The following is an 18,487-nucleotide window of genomic DNA, read 5'->3' as shown; positions in this document are numbered from 1 at the left end:
AGCGAGCCAACAACCTTCCCGAGGTTCACAGAACAATGCAGATACTAAACCCGACTCCCCTACGACTCCCTTCGCTAACCCGCTTCCCTGCCACCGCTCCTCCAGACAACACCACCAAAGATTTGTCCCCCGCTCTCCCCCACTCACCCGCCATCCCTCCCCGCTCCATTTTGGAAGGCCGTTCCCAGCGCACACCAAGTGCCCCGGCCGCAACCGCTCGCCCCGCCGCCAGCGATGCCCGCGGCCGGGCACACACGCCCCGCCGCGGCGGGGGCACGGCCTGCGTCTCCCCGCGGCGGAGGGGTAGAGCGCCCAGGGCTGCCCAGCCAGACCCGCCGCAGCCCCGGCCCTGCCACGGAACGCGCCGGCTGCAGGGAGACCGGGGCGGCGGCGGCGATGCCGGGGCTGCAGCCCCAGCGGCACCCGGGGCGTGCCTGCCAGCGGCGGCCCTGGCCGAGCCGAGGCGGCCGGGCCGGGCTGATCCGGGTGACGGCAGCCCGTACTCACCCAGCAGCAGCAGCTTCAGCTCCCGGCGGGCGTCCCGCTTGTCCCGACGCAGCTGCCGCTCGATCTCGTCGTTGATCCGCCGGGCTTCCTTGGCTTCCTCACTCAGGCAGCACGCCATGATGGACTCCAGAGTCATTCTTCCTAACCGGTTCAGACACAACCGCCACCCCCCTAAAATCGCACGCACACTCTCACACACGCACCCCGCCGCCGCACCGGCCCCGGGGGCACAGGCGCTCTCTGCCCGGGAGTCCCGCCCGGCGCCGCAGGGCAGGCGTAGGCAGCTGCCTCGGTACTACACAGCGGCGAGGAGAAAGAGGTAGGGCCGCTGGCGGCGCGGATCCCCGCTCCCTACCGCTGACACTCGCCGCTGCCAACTCCTCCTCTCCTCTAAATCATGCACCAAACAACATGGAAACATGCACCGCGGCGGCAGCAGCGATACCGAGCCGAGCCGCTCGCCACCGCCACCCCTCGCTCTCCTGCTCCCCTTCCCCAGCCGCCCGCAGCCGCCGCTCTCCCTGCGCGCTCCCCGGCAGCTGACACCCCCGCTGCCTTCCGACGAGACCACCCCACCCCCGTGCAAACGCTAGGGCCCGTCGATCCCGCCCTCGACCCGCACACGCATCTCCCTGCCGCTCCCCGTGCCCCGGGGCGGGAGCACAGCTCCCGCCGGCTTTGCGAGCCCGCCGCTGCCCGCTGGGAAGCGCTTCCTCACGGCTGACGCTCCTTCCCGGCGCGGCGGCGGCGGGGCGGGCGCTTCGCCCTGTGGCTGGGAGAGCTGCTGCTGGGGAGCTGCCAGAGAGCTGCCGCGGCTCGCACCTTCCCTGCCAGTACGGAAAGGGGCCAGGGAGAGCCCCGATGGCCCGCCCGGGAGGAAGGCAGAGCTCCAGGCAGAGGCCCGGCGCGCCCGGCTTTTGAAGGGTTCGGCTCAGCGGGCGTGGTGAGGCAGGAACATGGCGGACCGCCTCTCCCACCGCCTCGCCCGCTCTGCCCCCGCACGCTGAGGGGGGGGCGAAGCGGGGGGAGCCGGGCCTCCGAGCAGCGCGCCCCCCCGCGCCCGGCGACCTAGAGCCGCCCTCGCCCTCCCGGTGCGGAGCGGGGGGGGGGCCAGAAGGAGGGGCTGGAAGAGAGCCGGTGGCTCTTCATACCAAATGGCCGCGAGGAAGGCTGCCGAGTGCGGCTCGAGCTGCGGGGCAGCGACTTCCCGAGCGCCCGTGTGCGCGTTCTCCTCACTCGGTTTCAGGCGCGGGAACGCGTTTTTATTCCGTGCCAGTCCCAGCGACCTGGGTTGGGTAGGCAGGGACGGGAGGGAACGGGGCAACCGAGAGGAGGAGGGACGAGGAGGGAGAAGTCCCTTCTCCGCCGTTTCATGCCGCATCCCCGGCGCCCTGTCCGAGGGGCGCTGCCGCACGCTGGGGAAGCGAAGGCGCCGGCCGCAGGAGCGGCGGGACGCGTCAGAGGCTGCCCCAGCGGCGCCGACCCTCGTGGCGCCGGTTGTGCAGCGATTGTGCTGCAGGCGCTGTTCAGCCGACGCTGATCGCGGCCACCCCTTGTCCCGGTCACTCTCGCCCCGGTCCCAGAAAAGCTGTTCGTGTTTGTTGGTCAGAAAAAACCCAGACACACCAAACAAAACCTGATTAGGATGGCATACGGGAAACATAACTTGCCTCCCGTAGCCCCCGGGATGGCGAGCACGCAGTCTGACGGGATGCACTGATGGACGCAGCTTCCAGTTTCTGCGGATTCACAAAGCCCTCGCAAAATTCCCACACCTGCCCTTCCTTTGCCCACCTCCATATGAAACCATTTGTATCTGGGAATGTTGCAGAATGTGCTGGGAAACTGGAACTAGCTTCTCTAGCAGCTAGAGGGGCATATTGTTCTCCATCTAACAGCCTGGAGCGCGATGTCCTTCCCAGCACCTGTTGCCACCTGCTTCGAAATTCACCAGCGCTTTACTAAAACTCTCCGTGTGTACTGACAATGTGAATTATATAGAGACTAGGAGGGAATCAAAAATGGAGAATAAAATAATCAGGAAAATAACACGTTCAAACAGGTTTTAGAAAATGAAAAAAAAAACCAAAACAAACCTAATGATTTCCACTTAGGTCTATACTGTATTAATTAGTATATTAATTAGTGTATAATACTGTATAAAACCGGCTAGTACAACTTTGAATCTTTTTTATAATTATGTGTCTTTATTCCAGTAAATTAATGCATGAGTTTTGGTTTAAACTGCACAAGCCTAGGTATTAATAATAAATTATATTTCATTTGCAGCATCTTCTCTATGAAGAATCACATCTCTTTTTCTCCACTTGTGTGTTGGTATACCTATGTACTTTTTTGTATACCTTGTGGTCCCACATGAATGCATTATTTTTAAATCCAATGAAGATTTCTAAAGATCGAATTAGAAAATCTTAATGTAAAGTCTAACAAAAGGAGGGAAATTGGTATTTCTTCATGAAATTAATTCTCAGCACACCACATTTTTCTTCTAAAGCCGGGGCTCAAAAGGGTGAGGATGGGTGCATGGTACAGGTCACAAGAGATAACTCAGTGGATGTTTTGTGCCCAGAACCCTAGTACAGGACTTCAAGTCTGCAGAAACCATCCTCAGGCGTAATGTTTGAAGGAGGGGTCCAAATGGGTCTGTGAGTTTGCAGCTTTTGGGTGAACTGTATCAAAATCCACACCCAAACTGAGGGCATATGTTTCTACTAAAGACTGCATACCTCACACAATACTGTAGCATTCCCCAGGAGATGAGGTGTGACTCAACTTCCTTAACCCTTTGATATCCTCAGTGTGGAAGTCACAAACACAGTGAGTACCACAAATGCAGAACTGTCATTTAATTTTGCGTTTTTAATAAGAAAAGACACCCCAGGGACCATAAAACTTAATCTACGTGTGCCACTCCCATTGACATAATTGGATTTTAAATCTCCAGTATCTCCAGATTTTTAATGGATGAGCCATCTAGTCCTGAACCTGGCATCGGCAAAGAGCCATTACACACTGCTTTACCCATTTGTTTTGTGACTTGGTGGAACTCAGAAGAACCCCATTATGAAAAAATTGCATAAGAAACCTACAGGGAAATTTCTTTCCAACCCTCAACTCCGCAATGGTTGGCTTTTATTTTGGAAAAGAAAAAAAAAAAAAAAAGAAAAAGGAACAGTCTTCATAAATACTTTATCCTAGTGAGAATTATCAGCAAATGACAAACTTCATTATTGCTCATACAGATAATTATTACCCATGAATACTATCCATGCTGTCAACTAATCCTGGGTAGATACTTCCTGGTAAGCCTCCCCTGTAGCATTAATAATCTCATATTCCTCTATCCAGGTAGTCTCCAGCGCATGGCTCAGAGCAACCCATTGCCTGTGAGACATTTTAACATTGCTTACCAGCACAGTAAATTGAAAGTGGGGCTGATAGAGAGAGCAGATTATGGTATTGAACACCCTGCATCTCTGGTGCTCTTGCTCAGAGCTAGCAAAGATTGGGAGACCACTGCTTGTTCTTATTGTCTTCATATCGCTCTTTGCATTGATCTATCCCAGTTTTTAATTTCTTCCTTCCACATGCCTGAAGATACTTATCATCACTCTCCTCTGCTTCTTCTGCTTGAGCTGTTTTCTGTGATACTCTGACAGATTCCAAACAGTGTTTGATGAACTCAGTAGTTGTGTGACAGTGAAAGAGCAGACTGTGTATGGCTACATTGGAGGATTTTCAGTCAGCATCCCCATCTCGAGCAATGGAATGTCTTGTAAGTGCTTTTCAATTGCCATTCTGCACCGGGAAGATGTTTTCACAGTGCTCAAATATATCTCAGTCTTGTTTGTGAGTACTTAGAGTTAATTTAGAGGTCGCCAGTATGCCCAAGCGGAGCAAATTGTCCTTCCAGTGTGCCATCCTAATCGGGTTTTTGTTTGGTGGTGCGGTTCTCTGCTGTTAAATGAATAGCATCCAGTAGCTGCAATTTCCTTCAAATGATCTGATCGGTTTGATCAAGTGTGTGTTGCTTTAACAAATCACCTTGTAAAAGTTATTGATTTTAAAGTGAAAGCGGTCTGCCTGAGGTAGAGTATTCCCTAGGGGAAGGGCTAAGAAACCTATCTGTTTGCTTGATGTACGAGAAATGTGAAAAGTGTACCGCCTTTCACCTGCCGGCCTGACGCGGTTGCATTGATTACTTATTCACGACAGAGCGCAATAGCTTTCCGATATTCTTTTGCTCTTCAAAGGCTTCCTGGATGCCGCTGAGGCCAGCGGGGAGGTGTGAGCCGCGGGACGCGCCGCGCCGCGCCGCACCCAGCGTACCTCGGCCGCCTTCCCGCTCTAGCTCACACCTGCCCGCAGGTGCTGGCCACGGCCGGGGCTCTCGCCCCCTGGCGGCACGAACGGGCGCTGCCCGGCTGCTGGCGGGCCCGCGCAGTCGCGGCGGGGCGCGGGGGGACGCGGCGGGGCGCGGGGGGACACGGCGGGCCGGGGAGAAGCGGGCGGCAGCGTTGCTGCCCCTTCGTGCTGCGGGGCGGAAGTGGTGGTTTCCCTCCGTCCCTCGGTCGGGGGCCTAGGTGAGGTCAGTATCGCTGCGTCTGTGCGCCCGTCCCAGGCGCGGTGAGGGCCGCGACTCCCGGGCGCAGCGCGGGGAGCGGCTCCTCTTCGGCTGGCTGCGGGGCCACGTCCGGCCGCGGTGCTGAGTCTGTCCCGCCGCCCTCCCGTGCCACACAGCGCTTCCAGAACCGCCACTCGGGGCGGGAGGCGTTTATCCGCGAAGCAGGACCCCGTGGCCTGCTGTTCGTCTCAAGGTATCTGTGCTGAGGAGTGGTAGGTTAGGCTCGGGGCTGGATGAAGCATTGACCACAGTCTGCACTTCGTGGCTGGAGAGGGCAGGCAGGAACTGAAGGAGAGGGGAAGTGCCTTGGCAACTGCAGGGACAGGAGCGACGCCGAGGCCCCCTGCTAGGGGCTCCGTGTGAGGTAGCTCCTGGCTGCCGCGCACCGTGTCGGTGTGACGTCCGCTGTGCGCAACAGGCCCTGCTGCTCAGAGGACAGAGGCAGGCGGGACAGAAAAGGCAGAGGAAGACTTCTTCCCCCCGTCACCTCCTAGCTCCCACCCGTGCGGTGCAGTGCTCCCCTCAGACCTCTCTTCTGGCAGCCCTGGCCCTCACAGGCTCATGTAACTGCTTAACTCTACATGAAGCCGTTCCTATTTTAATGTTTGGGACTTTTCCCTGAGTTAATGTGGTGTTAGCATGACATCGGTTTCCCAGTGCTTCTGATGACCCTTCAAGCCTGCTCAAGGGAAACAGCCAGTAAGACAGGGTGGCATAGGCCACCTTTTCCATGGCAATAAACCATGACCAGCTGCATTGGCCAGCTGTTGCCATATGGTCTGCACAGCTCTGGTGGGACAGGCTCAAAAATTCCAGTTCTGAAAAGAACCACTTGGCATACCCGTATGACGCAGATTAGTAGAGTATGAGTAGACGTACTACTACAGCACTAGTACTGCGTAGTACAGCAGCTCACTAAAGAGATATTGAAGTGGTCAATGTTAACGCCTGATATTACTGTGATGATGTTTGCCATAGAATCATAGAATCGCTAGGTTGGAAAGGACCTTAAGATCATCTAGTTCCAACCCTCCTGCCATGGCCAGGGACACCTCACACTAAACCATGCCATGCAAGGCTCTGGCCGACCTGGCCTTGAACACCGCCAGGGATGGAGCATTCACAACCTCCCTGAGCAACAGATTCCAGTGTCTCACCACCCTAACAGTAAAGAACTTCTTCCTTATATCCAATCTGAACTTCCTCTGTTTAAGTTATAACCCATTACCCCTTGTCCTGTCACTATAGTCAGTAATGAAGAGTCCATCCCCAGCATCCCTGTAGGCCCCCTTCAGATACTGGAAGCTTGCTATGAGGTCTCCACACAGCCTTCTCTTCTCCACGGTCAACAGCCCCAACTTTCTCAGCCTATCTTCATACGGGAGGTTCTCCAGTCCCTTGATCATCCTCGTGGCCCTCCTCTGTACTTGTTCCAACAGTTCCATGTCCTTTTTATGTTGTGGGCACCAGAACTGTACACAGTACTCCAAGTGAGGTCTCATGAGAGCAGAGGGGCAGGATCACCTCCTTCGACCTGCTGGTCACGCTCCTTTTGATGCAGCCCAGGATATGGTTGGCTTTCTGGGCTGCGAGCGCACACTGAAGCTGACTCATGTTCATTTTTCTCATCGACCAACACCCCCAAGTCCTTCTCTGCAGGGCTGCTCTGAATCTCTTCTTTGCCCAACCTGTGGCTGTGCCTGGGATTGCTCCGACCCAGGTGTAGGACCTTGCACTTGGCATTAAACTTCATAAGGTTGGCATCAGCCCACCTTACAAGCGTGTCAAGGTCCCTCTGGATGGCATCCCTTCCCTCCAGCGTATCAACCGAAACACACAGCTTGATGTCATCGGCCAACTTGCTGAGGGCGCACTCAATCCCACTGTCCATGTCAATGACAAAGATGTTGAACAAGACTGGTCCCAACACCGATCCCTGAGGGACACCACTCGTTACCGGTCTCCAGCCAGACATTGAGCCATTGACCACAACTCTTTGTGTGCGGCCGTCCAGCCAGTTCTTTATCCACCAAATGGTCCACCTATCAAATTAATGTCTCTCCAATTTAGAGACAAGGATGTCATACTGGGCAGTGTCGAATGCTTTGAACAAGTCTAGGTAGATGACATCAACTGCTCTACCCCTGTCCATCAGTTCTGTAGCCCCATCATAGAAGGCCACCAAACTGGTCAGGCAGGGTTTCCCCTTAGTGAAGCCATGCTGGCTGTCACCAAGCACCTTGTTATTCATGTGCCTTAGCATGCCTTCCTATTGTTGCTCTACTCTTTTTATCATTAAATGGATGTGATTTATATCTAGGCTATTGTATTTGTCTTTTTTTTTTTTTTTTTTTTGTTAGCTACATAGATTAAAATCTCCTCTCAAAAGTTTCAGCAAAGTCTGTGATAAAGTGTTCCTCCCAGTATCTTACTCTGTGGGACAGTAGTCCTCCACCTCTGTGACCTAAATTATAAATACATACTTTGGCAGCACAGGAATATTTCCATTTCTGTTAAGATCTTTTATGCTTACTTACTATGGTCTGCACATTCAGACACTTTTTTCTTTTTTCCCCAGCTGTTTAAATAGCCATTTTTTACAAGACAGCTTTTAATCTTTATGAGGTTTCTACTTTTGTGCAACTCTGAAGTAAGTTACTCTTCGCTATTTCATAGAAGAATGTTTAGTTCTTTTGTAGTCAGTAGGACATCTGATGCTTTGCTGGGTTATAGGTGTTAATGATATTAGATGTTTGGATTATTTATCTGAGACCTCAAGCAGTCTTTTCTAACTTTTACTCTTCTACAGGTTTTTCTTGGGTAAATGCTACTTAATTCTGATTTCATTCAAGTTTCATAGTATTGTAACTCTGTCATCTTCAATGGAATTCCACTGTTTTTCATGATCACATGCTGCAGTATCAGACCCTGAGCTTCCCTTACGATATTTAACATACACACTGTAGTGATATGAACCCTCCATCTTGTTCAGTGAATATTTCATCATGCATCCTCAGAAATAGTCTAACCATTAGACTATTGTAGGTAGGCCATCATTCCCACCTTATTTCTGTCACAAGAGAGGGAGACAAGAGTTACAGAGTACCTGCATAGAGATAGTTCTTTTAGTATCTTACTGGAAAGTATTATCATAATTCCTTCCATCATCCAAAGAGTTTATCAGCTGAGGTTACTTTTTTGCAATCCAATGTATGTCACTGGAAGAACTATGGAAAACTATCTCATTGGCTATAACTTTACAATGGAAATCAACTCCAAAACCAAAGCATCAAAGCAGGCCAAAATACTTTTCACAACCTTACACCAAAATTTGGTAGGTAAAATGAAAACTTACCATCTTGCATTATATCATTTCCTCACTTAAAATTCATGAGCAATGCATACTTGAAAGATGAGTGTGAAATAAGATTTGGGTTTTTCAAAAATATTTTTGTATCTTAGTGCAAGTAAAGTATTCCAGCTGGGACTGAGTACTTAACAGTGTACAACGCATTTTATGTAACTGTAAATATAAAGTAATCATCATTACAGCAATACCCGATGTAGAAATATTTCTGTATTGTTCTGCCTGAATAATTCCACTGCAGAGTAAATAATAATTGGATTCTCTTGGCACAATTCCAGCAGACACCACACACTATCATTACAGATTCAGGTATCATTCAACACCATAAATCAAAGAGGGGCATAATTAGTGAAAGATTTAAAGGGACAATGCATTTTCGTTCTCTCACATTTATGTATGTATTTTCACCTGGTAGGGAGTCTTACAAGTAGCAAACATAGAAACATTTCTAAATGGAGAAAATTCAGTGTAAAAATTAATTTGTATATGAATGCAAACTGACAGTTCACAGCTAGGAAACTGCAAGTACCTCTTTCAACAGAACTTACATACATAGAGTATGAAAAAACATGAGTCAATGTGACATTTTTCTAGTGAATATCAACAGAAAACAATTATTCCCTTTCACGTAATAGTGCTTCTTAAAATTGCCTTTTTGGTATGCAATTCAAACAAAAATTCACTGCAAGAATTTGGAAGCTTCAGTAATGAATTCTGTACTTTGTCTACGCTTTACATTTGTATAAATAGGAGTATCAGTATCTTTTGTACACTACTACCAGATCTCTTAATGAAAAACAAAAGGAAATATCTGAGTGGTAAGTGACATTAAGGATAAAGATTATGACCTGGTCAGTTTAATCTTCAGAGGGGCTATTAAGTGACTCTTATTGCTATATATAATTTTATAAAATGCTAACAGAAGTCTTTCCAGGAGACTGTATTCAGTCTACTATTTTAAAGGGAATGCAGAGGACCTGAAAACAATGACTAATTGATGTCCTCCTTTAAGTGGAAGTACAGTAACAATGGAGTTATTTTCTATCTTCATGTGAAAATCCATTAGACAAGCTTGTAGTACTAAGAAAAAATTATCCTCTAAGTCTTACGTAAAGCCATCACAAATGCTTGAGGAAAGTAAGATTCCTTCAGAAGTATTTAAAATAGTGTAGAAAACTGAGTTAGAAGGTAGCAAATAATTGGCTTCCATTTTATACTTAAGCAGAAATTGAGCCATTCAGTTACATACTGAAGTAAACACATAGTTGTATTGTAAGCCTCAATTTATAACTATGGTTATAACTTTAGTTATAGCTTAGCATAGTTTAGTTTTGTTATAGTTTAGTTATAGTTTGTTATATACATAGTTTATAACTATATGTAGTTTATATATAAATATATAGTTTAAACTATATCCTCAGTTTATAAGATAGCCATACAGTACACGTTGCCTAAACCATTATGAGCTCGTTTGAGAACCTGAATTTAAGCAGAAAGAGTAAAAAAAATCTCATGCCTGAGATGCACAGCTAATGGTAGTAGAACAATTATTGCTGTGTAGTAGAACAGTGATACTAATTAAATTCCCCTGAACTTAACACTGAATTTAGATAGCGCCCAATTCTCTTAAGGAAGATTGGTCAATCTATGATAATATTTGAAGAAACTTTCAGTAGGGAATAGAAAAGGATAGGACTGGTTTAGTTTGAAACGACAGAGAAAAGAGACTTTTTAACACTTACTTACAAAATGCTGCTTTGAACCTAAACACAGAGTTGTATAGGGTGCTAATATTGCTTAAATACATGTTTGTATCAAAACAATATGTTACCCTGTTGTGGGTATAATAACAACCAGGCTGTCATGGTTCTTCATTTCTATTAGCCTGCTTCCTAATCAGGTTATATTTTGAATTGTGTGTCTGCATTTTCTTACATAGAATCTAAATTAAAGGACTCTGAATTACTGGTTTTGATGGTTATATATTTAAAGAGATTGCAAGAAGTTGATTTTTTACTCCAAAGTAAAGAATGTTTTATGGATCTACAACTTTGAAGAGACTGGAAATTTTCAGAAGAGTCAGTGGTTATATTTTACGTTGGAAACTGAGAACAAACTTTGAATTACATTGTGTATTCAAACTTGAGGTAAAACTTGCCATTAATATTTGCCTATGCTAAGAAACTAGTGCTTCTGTGAGGTTTACTCACAGAATGACTTGAGCTCCCTCTACTGTTCCATTGCATACAAACAACTGGAAAACCTGGATTTTGTTCTCATGGGTAAGTAAAATGTCCGTCTGGTAAAGAGAAAAATTAACAATAAAGAAGTACTATTTTTCAGTTTCTGGCAACATGCTACTAACAGTGGAGAGGACTGACGTTCTTAATTTGCTCTGAAGTACTTTAATTTGCTTAATTTGCTACTTAATTTGCTCAAGTACTTAATTTGAGAATATTTAGTATTCTCAAGGTTTTTTGCATCTATTGCATAAGGCACATGAATGTGTGTACTTTCACATTTAACAGTTTTCCATGGGCAGAGATAGGATTTAATGTTTGTGCATGCATACAGTTAATCTTGTTCCATTTACACATCCATGAAGACAGTCCTAGATCTAAAGAAGAAAGGTACATCTTACAATTATTTATTTTTGCTATAAGGAATTAATTCTAAGAATTAATGACATGCTGATATTTGTAATTTCTGAAGCTTATAATAATCTCTATTTTACGATAATTATTTGACAACATACATGTGCACATGGATGTCTGAATGACACTGATTACTTTATAAGCCAGTAATGCTGTTCTCTCTACAGATGCTTTGGATAGAAATCACATCAATTAGACTGGGCCATTGGGTGGGACTCAGAACAAGGTAGAGTTTATTCCTCCCAAAGGAATGCTCTGCTATGTCACGTAGCTAAAGTCAACAGAAATTAACAGGTATAGTTTTGGTATTTCAAGGTGGAAAATCAGAGAAAGAAAAAAGAAATTTAAGCAATAAATGTTGATAGCTATTTCCTTTGCCTTCAGGCAAGCCAGTATTTCTCTCTATATGCAGCACTGATACTTTTTTTTCACAGATACACTGAAGAGCCGAAAAGACATAAAGACAAGTAACAAAAAGCTGCAGCTTGTTGGAATTGTACCTGTTGCACTGAACGGGGCAAACCAGGGACTCTCTCCACCCTCCACTGTATGCTTTTATGTAAATGCACACTCACATGAAATCATCTCAGGAGCCTTGTGACACCTGTATTGTATTACAGGGGTACGATGGGTTCCTCTGAAGAAACTCTTAGTGTGAACTGTGTTTTCCTAGAATTGCTTGTCTTCATTAATATTTCCAGAAATAGCTTGTTCTTTGGCACTAACAGGCATTGTCAGAAATGTGCCTTTTTTTAAATATGAATCCTGATGACCTGTTGGCCTCAGACGGAGTTACAGATAGGGCATTTTCCCATTTTAATTTTCTGGCATTATTTAAGTTTTCTTAGCTGTATTTCTTAAATTTGGCACAGTTCTTGTCCACACTCCTAGCTTTTGTTTTGTCAATTAATTAACAGTGTAAGGGTTGAATACCCAGTCTCAGTGATTCCTGGAGATTTTATGGGTGGAGGCATAAGACTTGTGTTTCAGAACAGTTTTAAACCCAGGCTAGAAGTTGAACATACTGTTGAAACATAGGAAAGTTAGCCAGTGATGTACGGCTAGAGTGTCAAATGCATTTTATTTGGTTGTAATGCAATTGCAATTTGTAAAGGATACACTGGAATGTTGTGCTGCTGTTCACTTGACAGGCCCTATAAATTCAGGACCCAGACATGTGAATCAAAAGGAATATGAGCACACAGGTATCAGATGGAAGCTGGTGATTCTGTCAGTGATACTGTTTTCTCTACAGGTATTGTGGATGTAAAGACAACCAAAATAAGACTTTAGGTTCCATTCAGGGTAAAACACATTTCTTTCCTCCAAAAGCTCTAGGAGGTAACTGAGGCAGGTGTCATGTTTGAACACCTGTTTACTTTGCAAATACATGAAATGTTATGTGAATGCATGTACATCTTTTCCTACATGTAAAGCCTTACTGTTTTCTCTTGCCTATTTGGTGACCACTAAACTTTGCAGTTATTTGATTAGGACTCATTTTAACCTTGAATACAAAAAATTAGCTAAAACTGGTGAAAGAGAAGCCCTGTGGATATACTGAAAAGCAGAATTCGTCTCCTCATGTGATTTCTTGCACAATACACCAAGAAGCATGTTTTTTAATGAGAAAAATATCCCTTAGGAGCCTTGAAATATAAATGCATTAGACCATGTTCCTTTTTAAGGCTTAGTTCAAAAGTGTGCTGCACACCATTTGTGTTGTAGTTTCACAGTTGCTTGCAAAAAGCTTAAGGCATACTCTTAAAAATTAATTCAGTGCATACAAGAAACATTGTAATTCATTTCTATGCACAGAAGGAGCAATGTTGCTATTGTCCTATTTCAAGTAATTATAAATGGATGCTCTCCCCCTTCACTTCTTGATTTTCTTGAGTCAAATATGTATTCTATTTTTAATGACCTCAAAAGATCTGGCACATGGAAAAAAGGGCCTGAGTCAAAATTATAGTAAATATGTTCTGACATTCATACCAATGATGCCTATACCAATTCAAGATTTTATGTATCATGACTAGGCTTTGGGGTAGGTTTTTTTGTGGTTTTTGTTTTGTTTTTTTTTTGTTTGTTTTTGTTAGAATCAACCTAACTGGGTGGAGAAATGTGAAAGCACAAACATACTATCTTACCAAATAACATGCAAGTTAAATTTAAATTTAGAATTTTAAAGAGGGGGAAAAAAAACGATATATCACTGTACAGCAGTCTTCCCTTAAGACACTGACTTCTGTTCAGTTTTCTCTGTTTTACTAATTCCTTTACAGTTTATCTTTTTAGTAATTAAACACTTCAGTGTGTAAATTATGGGTAAAGACAAAGTAATGAGAAGTAGTGAAGCTGATGGGTCAGCTTTATTGGTCTTTATGCCAAAGAAGATCACAGTATGTGTTTGCTTTACGGAATCAACTACTGACAACTTTAAGTTAAGCTCTGTACTACATTGTCTTTAAAAAAGCAGTATCATCATCAGCATACTCAAACTGAAAATCTGAGTCCAAAACTTACACGTATCAGATGTTCTAATGAAAGATGTTATCTCTTCCTACAGACTATACCTTTCTGCAGATGCAGACAGTATAATGTGTAGAAGTTATGCCATTGTTGCTTTTCTTTCAAGAGCACCAGATTCTGAGAAAACCGTCAGTTCTTAGGTACAGTAAAATAACAAGGTTAATGGGGGGGTTTGAATCTGAAAGATCACTGTTGCCATTAGAAATTACTTATAAAGCCTGATGAAATTAATAAAATTAAACCAAAATAAATATTTTGTAATACGTTCTCAGTGACGTAGGTTTGATTTTAATTTGACAAATAAAAAATGCCATCCAATGTGTTAAGCAAGCAGTGTACAAAGCTTAGTAGATCAGTAGCATTCAGGAAAAAATATTAATTTCAAAGAGCAAATCCTGAAAACCCTGCTGCACCATGCACAGATTGCATCTGTTCTGTGGCGAAGGGGGCCATGTGGCGTGGCATGGCACGACAGAGCCTGAAGGCCATGCTGGTTAGTTGAGGTGTACAGTGGTCTCCCCATCAGGATCAATACCTTCCATCCTTTGATCCACATGCAGTTTTCCAAATATGTATTATAATTTACTGATTATATTAATAACATACGGGCTTCCCGATTGCAAGTTCCAGTACAGCAGACATGGTAGAGCCTGTTAAAGATCACCAGCTCCTCAAGTTTAACATCTTCTGCAAGGGTTGCAATACAGCATCTTCTTGCACTCTTTACAAAGCGATCATGTTTCTTGTTTAGGCATTTGTGATAGTTAATAAGCCAACTAAACCAAAATGATTGATTTTTGCTCCCACTTTGTGGTCGTATTAGTGAGATAGCTCTTCAAGATTCATGAAGACAGTTGTTTTTGACCTCAGATAATTCACAGTTTTTCTGTCCCCTAGCTCACATGAAGTACAATTTAATTATAGTTTTAATTCAGTTTTCCTGCTGCTAAAGTGCCCAATTAATCTTCTTCTGTTATCTTTACAATGGATATCCCTCTCTCTTCCTTTTAGGAATGGAAAAAAACAGCTCTACAGTGATTCGGAGAAAACTCCAGGAACAAACTTGCCAACAAAGTTTTCAAGCTGACAAGCAGGTATTCTTTATTGCGGCGCCGGGAGACACAGGGGATAGCTCCTCCTAACGTGTGTCTCTCTGTTGCTCCACAAGCTGTCCTTATATAGTCCCTGGGCATACATACATTACGTCATTTTCCAGAAAGTTGCCCGCATGCACACAGAATTGTGGTGGTGGTCTCTGAGGGTCGTTTACTTCTTCCAACAGTCTTCATCACTTCTGGCAGCCTTTGGAGCACGCGCAGTAGAAGCTCATACCAGTTTAATTGGTTCGTTAGCACAGGAGACATAATAATCCTCCTGTCCTCCTACTTATCAGTTAGTTTAACTGTAGCCCATCCTGGACACCTGCCGTTCCCAGATACTCCTTATCCCTGTGTCCTGTTCCTCTAGACTGTTTTTCTTAAAACTCTGTCAACTATAACAATTTATCTTGTACAAGAATGCTCAGTATGTTCTCTAGCTGCATTCTATTTTTTTTTCTATGTATCATGCACTTTAGTAATTTTCTGTTGCTACTGTTACAAAGCCATCAAACTTAACATTACTTAAAACTGATTCTAAAGGTTTATATATTCCATTTTGTGATTTTCTGTCCCCCTTGTTTCAACAGCCAAAATAAAATCTCTTATCAAGTCCTTCCTTGAGGCTTACATCTGATACAATACTTAAACAGCTGATCTTCTAGTTCTACCAGTGAGCTGAGGGTACTGTTTGTTACTGGAATTCTGTGTTACAAACTGTGGGACCTAGTTACTACCGTTCCCTTAATCTCTGATACATCCTGGTTTTGTTTCCTTTGCCCCATTTGGCCAGTTTGTTCATGTTGCATATTTTCGTGCATTAGTACCAAATCTGCTTTGTAACCCATGTGGACAGACAGCAGTTGATAGTTTAAGAGTGCATTTCCTTTTTTCTGTAATTATATTTACTTTATAGAACATTGGGATCTCAGTCTTAATTGATAGTAGCTGTAAAAGAAATACACATGTGAAATCCTGTGTCCTAAGATAAGTGTTTCAACAATACAAATTCTCTCAATGGATACATTTCCTAATCTCTGCCATGGCAAAGTCCTTTCTGTATTCATGTATACCACCTCAACAGGAGTAGAACTGAAGTCAGAGAAAACTTCAGCCATGCTGCAGATAACTCATTTAGCAGTTACATGCATCATTATTAATAAGACATCACCATCAGTTAGCAGCTCCCTTATTACTAAGCCAGTACGACTTGTTTGGTTCTGGACATTGTTTCCTTGGTCCACAGTTGGGATCTGTTTTGCTGTGAGCTGTCCATTTTTGGATTTCTTTTTAGCACCTATTGCTTTCACAGTCCCTAAGAAGCTCTCCCCTTTGAAGGAGCATATTCAGTAGACACATTCCGTCTAATAATCTCCATGAGGACCAGTTTTTAAAAAACATTTCTAGAGACTTAATTCAAGTTTGCTACTCAAGGGTGACAATAAAGGTCATACAGATGAGTATACTTTTACACACAGACTTCTGTGGTCACATGCCACCAGATGAGATTTTTTGTGAACTTTTGACTAGTCATTGTGATAATTAGATATAAAATTTAATGAAATTATGAAGGTGTTGTAGTTTAGGCACGGCTGGTAACTCAGCACCACGCAGCCACTTGCTCACTGCCCCTTTTCGTCCTGCCTGCTCCAGGCAGGATAGAGAGGAGAATCAAAAGAATGTAAACCTCACAGGCTGAGATAGGAGCAGTCCAGTAACTATAGTATAATACAAAACTACTATTAGTAATAATAATGATGATAAGGGAAATAACAAAGGGAGAGAATATAAAACTAAAAGGAGAAAAGAAAACAATAAACAGAAGTGATACACAATGCAATTGCTCACCACCCGCCAACCGATACCCAGCCCGACCTGAGGAGGGATCTGGGCCTTCTGGGTGACTCCCCCTAGTTTATATACTGGGCATAACGTGCTGTGGTATGGAATACCTCTTGGCCAGTTCGGGTCAGGTCTCCTGTCTCTGCTTCCTCCTGGCTTCTTGTGCCCCTCCTCACTGGCAGAGCATGAGACTGAAAAGTCCTTGACCAGAATAATCCCTACTGAACAATTAAAACTTTGATGTGTTACCAGCATAGTTCTCAGACAAAAGCCAAAACACAGCACTGCAGCAGCTACTAAGAAGAAAATTTACGATCTCAGCTGAAACCAGGACAAAGTAGTTCAATCTTTTAGGGGCTTCATAAAAATTGGAAAGATGAAATGGGTATTTGGCATTACGTGTTTTTACCCTGAGTTCCATAGTTAACCGTGCGGTAATTCCATGAATTATTACTTTCAGTAAATTTGTAAAACCCAGCTTAATCTAAATGTACAAAAAATAGCTAAGGCAAGCAAGTACTTTGTAGTAATGTCAACTCATTAAGGAAAGGAAGTCTTGTGCAAATCCTAACCACAATTAATGTAGTCCTACAGAGCCAGAGAGTAGAGCCATTTATTGTGATATAGACACTTGCAGTTCTGTACTTTCTCAGTAACCTTGTTAGAAACACTTAGAGAAGAGGTGTTACCATTTGAAGGGAACACTTAGTCTCTCCTAGAGGACTGAATCTTAGTCTCAAATATAATAATAATCTAGCGGTAATTGGTGTTAATTAAATACTAATATGATTACACCTTCAGCATAGGAAATTACTAACCTGTGTGTTGTGACCATCTTAAGCAGCTGCACCTGGTGGTACTTATGACCTTTGTGAAGTGTTTTACAGAATCATAGAATATCAGGTTGGAAGGGATGTCAAGGATCATTTAGTCCAACCTTTCTTGGCTAAAGCATGACCAAGACTAGATGTTCCAGCACCCTGTCCAGTTGAATTGTAAGTGTCCAACGCTGCAACACTTCTCTGGGGAGATTATTCCAATGACTCATTGTTCTCTTTGTGAAAAACTTCCCTCTTGTGTTCAACAGGCATCTCACAGGACTAACTTGTACCTATTACCTCTTGTCTTTTCCACGTGACTCCTTGCAAAATGTAGTCTGTCTTCTTTGTTAGCCACCTTTTTAATACAGGAACATGGTGATAAGGTCTGCCTGTCCCTTCTTTTCTCTAAGCTAAACAAACTCAGCTCTTCAGCCTGTCCTCATACAGCAGGCTGTCCGGTCTTGTGATCATCTTTGTGACCTTTCTCTGGATCCTCCCCAGCCTATCCACATCTCTTTTGTATAGTGGGGAGCAAAACTGAACACAGTATTCCAGGTGTGGAAGTGCTGAGTGGGATAATGACTTCTTTAAGTCTGCTGGTGATGGCCTTGTTGATTTAACCCAGTTTTGAGATCTTCAGATTAAAATAGCATGTTATGTAAACACAAAAATCTAAGTCAGTATTGTTTTCTTAGAGATATGAATTAATGAAGATTTTTATCTTACTAAATCTGGATTTATCAATTTTCATATTTATCTGGATATTACTTTTACCAGAGTTTTTTTAAATCACTCTGCTTAGAATAACTAATTTTCTCAGAATAAGAAAATTGGGATGAAAGTCCAAAACCTAGCCTCCCTTTGCTTAGTTTGGGTCAGGTGTTCTGTCTCTGCTTCCTTCTGGCTTCTTGTGCCCCTCCTCACTGGCAGAGCATGAGACTGAAAGTTCCTTGATCAGGGTAAGCACTACTGAGCAACAACTATAACTTCAGTGTGTTACCAGCATTGTTCTCAGACTAAAG

The 18,487-nt window shown here is 44.0% G+C and overlaps 1 protein-coding gene and 1 long non-coding RNA gene across 2 annotated transcripts in view; one reads left to right on the top strand and one right to left on the bottom strand.

The window, feature by feature from the left end:
• Nucleotides 1–1,031, bottom strand: part of LOC136005048 (guanine nucleotide-binding protein G(q) subunit alpha) — a 126,711-nt gene extending 125,680 nt beyond the window's left edge. Inside the window, exon 1 of the mRNA XM_065662162.1 lies at nucleotides 508–1,031. Within this exon, the coding sequence (XP_065518234.1) occupies nucleotides 508–643 (136 nt within the window). The 5' untranslated portion in view covers nucleotides 644–1,031. The remainder of the gene's footprint in view (nucleotides 1–507) is intronic.
• A 10,560-nt stretch (nucleotides 1,032–11,591) lies between these two features.
• LOC136005670 (uncharacterized) lies at nucleotides 11,592–14,800 on the top strand. The gene is made up of 4 exons (XR_010608828.1): nucleotides 11,592–11,720; nucleotides 12,325–12,428; nucleotides 13,743–13,845; nucleotides 14,717–14,800. It is a non-coding gene; the product is annotated as an uncharacterized LOC136005670 (long non-coding RNA).
• Nucleotides 14,801–18,487: the final 3,687 nt, after the last annotated feature.

The sequence above is a fragment of the Lathamus discolor genome, chromosome Z (genome assembly GCF_037157495.1).
Source record: "Lathamus discolor isolate bLatDis1 chromosome Z, bLatDis1.hap1, whole genome shotgun sequence".
Taxonomy (NCBI): Eukaryota; Metazoa; Chordata; class Aves; order Psittaciformes; family Psittacidae; genus Lathamus; species Lathamus discolor.
Note: the sequence above shows the minus strand (reverse complement) of the source record. Positions and strands in the feature narration are given on the sequence as shown.